General features: G+C 44.8%; 1 protein-coding gene across 10 annotated transcripts in view; it reads right to left on the bottom strand.

Moving 5' to 3' along the window:
- FBXO34 (F-box protein 34) overlaps window positions 1–9,268 on the bottom strand; it is a 44,002-nt gene that overhangs the window by 9,236 nt on the left and 25,498 nt on the right. For 3 of the 10 annotated variants that reach the window (XM_077783889.1, XM_077783888.1, XM_077783893.1), the window contains 2 exons: window positions 9,071–9,173; window positions 6,494–8,255 (listed from right to left, as the gene is read on the bottom strand). In XM_077783889.1, coding sequence (XP_077640015.1) covers window positions 6,494–6,570 — 77 coding nt within the window. In that variant the 5' untranslated portion in view covers window positions 6,571–8,255; window positions 9,071–9,173. The remainder of the gene's footprint in view (window positions 1–6,493; window positions 8,256–9,070; window positions 9,174–9,268) is intronic. The other 7 variants (XM_021534620.3, XM_021534625.3, XM_077783890.1 and 4 more) reach the window with 6 other exon arrangements.

Raw genomic sequence — 9,268 nt, 5'->3', positions numbered from 1 at the left:
ACTCTTGTTGTACTTCACAGTGAAGCAGGGTCAGGCCACTGAGGTGGGCAGAAGAGCAGCAGGTGAAGCACTGCAGGAAACTGCTGCAGAGGACAGTGCCTGCAGCCTTCCCCTCCCTTCCCTTCCAGAAGGACATTTCCCAGACTAGGGAGAGAAAGGCTCCAGTGGCTGCTCACCACTGTACCCTGGGGAGAAGAGGTGAATACAATTAAAACACGACTTTGCATGCTGAAATCTCCTGTGCCAGGAGCAGAAGATCAAATTTCATTCATGAGTTTTGTGCCAAGGTGTTTGAAAGATGAGCTGAGCTTGTTTTGAAAAGGCTTTCTTCAAGCAGTTTTCAGGAATCCAGCAGGACAATCAGCTCAACACCCTTCATTAAGAGAAGCTGCAAATGGAGGTGAGACCAGGTATTACATGAATAAAACCAGAACCAAACTGGTTACCCCAACAGGCTCAGAGGACACGTTCAGCCAGCAGAGTTGGTTCAGCTGCTCCCAACTATCTCTGGTCTATGGAGAAAGACAAAGGGTAAAGTTCTGCCTCACCTACTACAGATTTCTTGTTTAAGGTTATATTTCCTATGTTTCAGTTAGTCCCTGGCTAAGCCAACGATACCATTTAAGGTTGAAAAGTTATAATTTACATAACAAAATTATGCCTTAGTCAGAAGTTTTACTGCCAGAATAATTGCCTCATTTGAATTCAGCATTCAGTTCATTGCACATGTTTTAATGGATCCAGATTTATAGAAAACCTTCATCTAATAACTTCAGACAGCTATAAAGAGCTCTGCAAACTCCACAAGACCAGCTGCCACCTGCCTCAGAGCTTTCCAGCAGCAGGGAAGAGAACTTTCATTTTAAAAGCCATCTTAGCAATGGGCCTTACCTGAAAGTGTCACTTGGAAAAAAACGAGCCCCCACCTCACACGCCCTTTGCTGTGGACATAGAGAATGAACTTTTAGGCATCCACAGCCTCTTCCCTGCACATCAGCAGCACATTTCATCTCTAGCCCCTACAATTAGAACAAGGCTTGCCAGCAGAAATTGCTTTGAAGATGAACCAGAGCCCAGTCCCCACCCACAGACTCCCGTTGCTCAGCACTGGCAAGCAGAGAGCTGTGGCAGCTGCAGGTAAGCTTTTAAATATTTAAAACCACCAAAAATAGTTGTTAAAAGGTGAAGTCACATATTCCCTATGACACTTCATTCCAGAATAATTCTGTTTGCTTTCCTCCACCCTTTAAGTTATCAAGCTCTCTAATTTTATCTTTAGAGACAACGACTCTTCAGAAGTCCACGGGAGCAAACATAAAAGGTTTTCAATCACAAATGTGTGGTTTTAAATTGCTGATAAGAGAGAATTCTGCCAGGAATGATCAGCATTGAAACAACGAGCAGTGCTGCCTTTATACTGTTATTCCATCCTTAAGCTGATGAAATAAAGGGGCCAGTTTTTCTATTTCTAATCAGCCGTGTCTGAAAAACAGGATATTTGCACTGCTGGAATGAGACTGCTGTTTTTGCAAGTTGTAACTACAGCTTGTTTCCACTGCAGTTTTATCAAGCTGGCTACTACACATTGTTGATACAGAAATATATTCCTTTATATGAGCTCAGACAATCACACACCCCCCCTCTCCCCAACCAAGGGAAGACCCCAAACCCATTGGTGGACTCCCCATTGTCCAAATCCAGGCTGGATGGGGTTTGGAGCAACCTGGTCTAGTGGGAGGTGTCCCTGCCTATGGCAATGGGTTGGAATGAGATGGCCTTTAAGGTCTTTTCCAACCTAAATCATTCTATGATTCCACTTGCCAAGCTGGCCAGGATCTTCCAGCATCCTTTTCTGTTTATGTATGTTCTAAATCACAGCAGCCTAAAACAATAATATATTTGCTTTAGTGGAAACTCCAGAGTTGGAGGCAGTTGTTAGAAAATACTCAGTTTTCACAACTCCTTTGCAAGGTCCACAGAGAGCCTTAATTCCCCTTGCAGCTCCCAGCTCAGGGACTCTGATGATGCCCTGTGAAGCCAAAAGATTTCCTCTGGCCAGCAAGAGCAACAAGGACAAAAAAGCCTGATCTTCACAAACAGCATATTCACATTGCAAGTTTTCTGGACAAAGCACCGGAAGGTTTTATTAGGGGGAAAATTTCCATCAAAACCCCCAAGTTTCCTATGGATTTCTCCTTGTAAACACCAATTCCAGTCGACAAAAGCTGCTCACGTTGCTGACTGCACACCCAGTGCCAACTACAACTCTGAAAAACCCCTCAGGACATACTAACACAAGGCAGAAGCCAAAAAAAAAAAAAAAAAAAAAAAAAAAAAAAAAAAAAGGAGGAAAAATAATCAGCAACAATAAAAACCCCACACCTCTGGCAAAGCATTCCTCTTCCCTGGAATCCCAGTTCTCTGTCCATAGAGTTTTCCTCCTCCATAAAGGACACTGACAATTAGCAAGGACTAAGCACTGAGTGGGAGTTAACCACAGTCAACCACTTGTTATTTCTGGAAGGGCTTGGTGGGTCCTTTGGGCTCCATCTCCACTACCATTTCCATCCCCTTTGCACTGCCAGGGCAAGGCAAAGCAGACAGAGAGCTGCTTCAAAGGCATTCCATGGATTCTGCCGGGGAAAGTCCCAGGATGGACGGCGCTCTGCACTCATGGAGTTTGTTCTGGAGCATGGCAAAGGTCCAAGCTCATAGAAAGGATGGCTGGGAAGCTCCAGAGCAGGGGTGGGTTTGACTCTGGCAGCTCTGGAAGCATCTGATTTCCTGAAAACCCACTCCCCTTGGAGCAGCAACTGCTCCTGACCCACCTCCCAACACCTCCAAAATGCTTCTTGCAGCAAAGGGAGAGCCAGCAAGGATTAGAGAGGGATTTGAAGGCAAACAGAAGGCATGTGGCTGCTGAAGGAGAGCTCTCTGCTCCACTGGCCAGCCTGGGGCAAGTGGAAGAATGCCAAAACTGTGGGGCAGAGCTGGCCCAGCAGAGCTGAGGAGCTAAATGCACTGTGTAAGAAGCAAACTCCTAAGGCTGGGTCCCTCCCCAGCTTGTTCACCTGCATCAGGTGGCTCAGATAACCTGATTTTGGGGGAGACAACACCCAAATACAGCTGCACCCAGCACAGCCAGAAAATCCATCCCACAAAGCCCAGCATCTGCAGCACAGAGATTTTGGGTGACAGAATGCACCCCCAAGCTCAACACAGACCACTCCACCTTGAGGGCTCCCACCCACCAATGTTTTGAAGATGTTTTACACTAAACACACACCCACCCTTCAGTAGAGGCACAGTTGCCTTGGCTACCTCCTAAATTTTGTACAGGAAGAAGTGCCACAGCTTTGCCAAGCTTTTGTATAAAAGCACTCACCATGAAGGGAGAGATGGAACAGCAATTCTGTGCTGAGGCTCAGGAAGCTCAAAGCCCTGATTCCCAACCACACCAGACATGAGACAAGAGATGACAAAGCAGAAGGGAACAAAATAAACTGAAGGATTTGGAATTCAAGGTTATCAGCTGCTCCAGAAATGTGTGGCTCAGAGATGATTGGATGGCACATGTGGCTGTGGTGGGACAGGACGATGGGAAATCACAGAGGGACAGCACAACAAAACCTGTTGGCTTTATTGGGCTTCTACTGAAAGCTGCCCAGAGCACCACAGGTAAGTGACAAGTGTCCTTCTGGAAGTGTTTTACATTTATTAATTTGTTTCCTGATTTATAAAGTGGAAGAGGACCTTTTGTTCATATCACAGTGCAACAAATTCTTTGTGCTAACGAACCAACACAGAGTGGTGCTATTTATAGCCTTCATTTTTGTGCATGTGTAATGAGAACATGAAAGGTTGCAGAAATTAACCTTGGACCACACGATCAGAAACAGACTCAGCATTCAAAACAAAAACAAGCAAAAGTAGAGCTGAAGTCAAGTTATCAAGTTGTCTTTTTGAAACTCAAGACTAAAAGAAACTGGTTCATGAATTCAGCTGTGCTGGGGAGGATTTCACTGCGCACTGCATCCTCCAGGAGTCAGAAGGTGTTTTCATTATTAAGAACACATCCCAAACAAAAGATTCAAAGCAGCTCCAACTGGATGTGTTCCTTGTGTGCGAAAGATACCATAAGCAGACACAAGTTTCAGGCCACATCACTTGGAAACCTCTATCCTAGAGACCAAAATGTCCAGGAATAAACATGGGAACTGGAGCACTGTTAAGTCACTGCAGAGATATTTAACAACATAGAAATAGTGAAAGGTTTTTTTTTCAGTTTGTGAGAGAAAAGAGAAACAGGGTTGCAAGCAAGGGCAGGGCAGAGATCAAGAGTACAACACAAAATACCAAATTTGACTTTGCACCATTTTTAAAGAGGGGAGGTAGGGGTGATGATGAGGGCAAAAGCCCAGGCGTTAATCTGAACAAGAGCATTGGCAGGAGGAGGATTAGAGAGGTTCATAAAAATTGTGAGGATTGGCTCATCCCAGTTTTAGAATCCAAACCAGATAGGCTCATGCACTGCAGGCCAAGAAACAGGATTTATAAACCTCTTGAAAGGCAACAATAGGAGATAATAAACATGTGGCACATTGGAGGGGGCACTGCAGGGGAGAAAGAGAAGGAGAATGATCACAGCCTCTCCAGGGCTCATATTCTGACTCCAATATAAAGGTGCTTTGCAAGCAAAGAGGATTAATGGGACACAGAAAAAGGGGGAAGAGGGAATAATTCAATATGCCAGACTAACCTCAAGGTTCTCAAATAAAAGCCATCTTTTTAGACCAATCTACTATATCTTCCTCACATGGACTTCAGAGAGCACAAAGAGATTTACTGGTTAAGACAGATTGGCAGAGGAATGGGAAAACAGACAAAGGAGCTGGCTTAGCAGCAGACAGCCCCAGGTGATGCTGAATAAGAAAATACCAGCCTGGAAACCAAAGACATGCCTCAAGAATCAGCCCTGGGAACATCTGACTTTGTTAGGAATGACCTCAGCACTAATTCTGCACCCAGAGAAACAGAGGCAGTTCCAAAACAGCAGAGGCACAAAGCCCCAAGTAACAGAAACTGAGGAGGCTTTTGAAATGCAGGCAGTGATGCATCAGCAAGAGGAACACCAACAAATTTTGGAAGTAACTGAGGTGAACTGGCCACCACAGAGACATCCATGAAATAAGAAGTGGAAGTGATGCTGTAAAAAGCCCTCCAGCCAGAGCAGCTCCAGAGCAGAGCACGCACTTTTAGCCAGGACTGAGAATATTCTAAGGGGCATCACACAGAGAACAGCAGCAATTGCTACTCAAGAAGCTTCTAGAGAACACTTGGGTCACTTAGCAAAACCACTGGTGAGGGCTATAACCCCCTCTTACAGAATGCAGAAGAGGTAAACCACTGAAAAGAAGCAGCGGTCCTGAGGCAGAAGGAAAATAAAGGAACAGAAACTCAAATGAGTCCATAAACTATCATGAATGTTCAGCCTGGGAATGAAAAGACGGTTCCTAATTGCACAGCAAGATCTGTCATCTTCAGTAATGGCTTGATCTACAGGAGGAGAGAAGAAAAGATGCAAGAAAAGATGTAAATGTTTTTAGGCTGAACTAAGTTCACAAAAGGGATTATGAGATCCTGCTTGGGAAAGCAAGGAGCTGGGTGACCCAGGAAGTCTTCTCCAGCACTAAATTACCATGAGATTAACATAGCAAGTATATGCTGTCTACACAACCACAAAGAACAAAGGTTAAAAGTTTGCTTTAAACCCACACAGCCTTTGGAAACCAAAAAGCTGGCGCTCTTCCTCCAGACTGAGGAAGTTTAAGAGCCTTGGTTTCAGAAAAAGAATTTTAAAAAAAACACACATTTATTTTGAAGTAGTTTGAACTCCAACAAACTGGCATGTCCTTGCATTTGCATGAGGACAAGTTGTTCTGCATAGTGTTCCTATAAGGAGACACAGGGAGAGGCATTCACTTAATTGTCACATAAGCACAAGTGTTTGAAATCAATCGTGCATTTCTCCTTAATAAGAGACACAGGAGAGTGAGCAATGCAAAATCTGAGCTTAAACTAATCTAATTACTTTGTCCATAGTAAGACAAACCACAACAATGACTGCCAGCATTTCCACTTGCTTTAAGCTGCCGGCATGTTTTAAAGCCTACTCTGATGAGCCTTTCACCAATTAAATTTCACTTCAAAGTCATGTTTCCCAAACTAATTTACAGCTGTTGCTAGAAAACCCAAGGATTTCTGCAAGTACACTACCAGCTGCAGTGAATCTGTAGTTGTCATTATCAAATAAAAACGTCAAAGAACATTTCTGCCCTTAAGCCATTACAACGTTTCCCTTAAACACCACCTGGAAGTCAGAATTTCGAGCAAGTGTTTGAGTGACAGCACAAGACAATAGGAGAGGACAAGGAGAAGGCTAAAATCAGTGCTGAAGTCTCAGCTGCAGGCAGAGCAGCCAGTGTGTTCGTACCGTTTGACCTGATGGAAGGTGGAGGATGTAGAATTCAGTTGTTCCCTGTGGAGGCCAGCTCTGCAGGAACTCTTCATGGTAACGACCTCTCCGGCTAAGGCACGTCGTTGTCACAGCCAGTCCATCCTGGGCTACACCCCAGGCTCCCCCATCAGCTCTGCCTGCCCCACCGTGTCTCTGCCACCTAAAAACTGAACAACAGAGAGCGACATGAGAAGACCACAAGCGCAGATGATCAGGACATTGACTTTCCCATGAGATAGAATCGATATAAATATAAATATATACGAACACAAACATGCTACGCATGCATAGATATAAAAGATACATATTCAGATATAAAAGAACTTAACATCATCATGCCAGTGTTGCAGCTGGAGTTCCTGAACACCACCAAACACAAATGAACACGCCCCACCACAGCCTGTCTGTACACATGGAGTTTTTTCACCTTATATCCGACTGCAGCGCTACCTTGGCGCCTCCCACGGAACACGCTGTCTTCCCAGCTCCATGTAAACAGGACGCCCAAGATCTCCCTGCTTGTTAGCACCACATCAGCCTTTGGAGGGAAGTAGCTGCTAGCAGTGAGATTTGAGGCTGCCAGGAGTTACGTTAGCGCTCTAATCAAAATAACGTGGTGGATTTTATAAAAGGACAGAAAACATGTCACCACGCAGCCTCCAAGTCTTGTGGAAACTGCCCTGTCTTTGCATCACATGCAGATAAGACAGATTACACCGAAACAAAGCTGTTCTGCAGTATCTCTTGTTCTCCCTGGGCTGCTGCCTTCTCCACCTTGTCCTTGGAGCACTCTTACTGGCACTTTAATGCACTTTGATGGAGAAAGAACAACAACCTCCAAGCTGGAACATTAAAGGGAAGAGTGACACAGCAAAAGAGCCCTGGAAAACCTCAAATACTCCAGCCTGAGCTGCCAGCAGATTGTTTTAGAGACCGTTTGCTTCCTCTCTAGAGGACTGTGCACAATGATGCCGTAATAAAGGAATGCCATTTGAGGATGCTAACTATGGAGCTGTGTCCCCAGGGGAGATGTGATTTAGTGCAGCAGGTTGCTCTCTCCTTTTCAGCAGCTCTGCCCAGCGTTCCTACTGTTGTCCTACCCTGCTTTTGCAGAGATGGAGCCTCTCACATCACCCCCTTCCCAATCCCTCCCACGCAGAAGAGCCCTCACTATGCCCAGCCCAGCACTCTTCACTGGTGTGGTTCACAATCAACGCTCCCACTAAACACTCCTGGCCTGGGAAACCTGCTCTTGGTAGCCACACTTGCCAGGAAAATGATGAAGGATGAACCTTCCAGGCAGGAAAAACAGAAGCTGGTTTAGATCCACCTGACTTGATGTCTGCTACAGCAATTCCACGGTTCGTCTAATGATGGTGAATAAGAGGTTAAGTGTTTGCCTACATTTGAGTAGCAGGAGCCTAAAATAATATATAAAATATTATATAAGCACATTCCAGTCTTCATGGAGAAATCTCTGCTGAGCTCTACACAAAGCTAAGAAATGTGTGGGGTGGAGGGGACAGAGGCAGGGCAGTGGCAAAGCAGGAGGAGGAGGGCATGTCCTCTGCTCCAGGGATTCAGGAAGACCAGGAATTAGGTTGCCACGATCAGCAGCAGCGGAAATTAAAACTTTGTAGTTAAACACCATTTTTATCAGACTACCCGGAGTCTCCAACAAGGACCTACCTCTGAGTGAAACCTAGGCACAAAACCAGGTGTTTCTGATGTTCTCATGCTGTAAAGATATATATTCACAAACAGTAATTCACAGGGAAAAAAAAGCACATACCCACTGCTTTAGGAAAATCAAACACAAAATCGTTACTTTCCCATGAACCATCACTAAGAGGCACTGAAATTCTGACTTTTCTCCAAGCTTTTGTCTGGCTCTACTTCTGGCTTTACTAACACTAGCATTTCAAACTCAGCAGGAACTGTATCACAGAAACATGATTATATCCACACCCAAATAAACGCAACCACACCATTTCAAGAATGCCACTCACTTTTCCAATAGCTTACAACCTCTCCATGGATCCCTGGTTAAGAATACCACGTGTTTTGTCCTAGTTCCACTCCTCTGGAGATCAATTGAGAAGTAAAAGATAAAAAGCCAGACAAAGAATTGAAACCCAAAGATATCTTGTTTTGCAGTAAAGAGCTTGAGAAGCAAAACCATCAAGAGAAGTGGTTCAGGTCAGGAGCAGCCAGAACCCTGATCCAAGCACAGGCATTTTATGGTGGGATTTCGTGAGTTTAGGAAGGGACCAGCAACTACTAGAGGGAAGCAAAAGCTGACAAAATAGACACAGCCAAGTTCAGATGGGCACTGCAGCACAGACCCAACCACAGCTCCATACAAAGCATGCTTTTTCCCCCCCTCTGTAGCTGCTGGGCTATAGAAAAGAGCTGAAATAGACTATTAATGCCAGCAAGCTCCTGACAAATTCCTACTGTGTGAGGAGTAAAAAGCTGAGCTTGTGAATTAAAAAAAGGAAAAGAGAGGGGGAAAAAAAAACCCACAGCATTTAAGCTAGCAGATATACTTACTGCCTTTTAACTACCACTGTTTCTGTACCAAGGCTGATCCTTAGCAGAAGGAGCTGCAGCCGATTTGTTAAGTTTTGCACAGAGTCAGGTACAGCCCAAAAAACTGAAATACAGATGCACAGAGAAACAAAGCAGAAGAGGAAGTTAAAACCCTAATCGTGTTCTTCTCCCTCTCTGAAACCACCCCCAAACATATGC

This window comes from Lonchura striata, chromosome 6, assembly GCF_046129695.1.
Source record: "Lonchura striata isolate bLonStr1 chromosome 6, bLonStr1.mat, whole genome shotgun sequence".
NCBI lineage: Eukaryota > Metazoa > Chordata > Aves > Passeriformes > Estrildidae > Lonchura > Lonchura striata.
The sequence above is the reverse complement of the archived record's forward strand: the minus strand, read 5'-3'. Positions and strand labels throughout refer to the sequence as shown.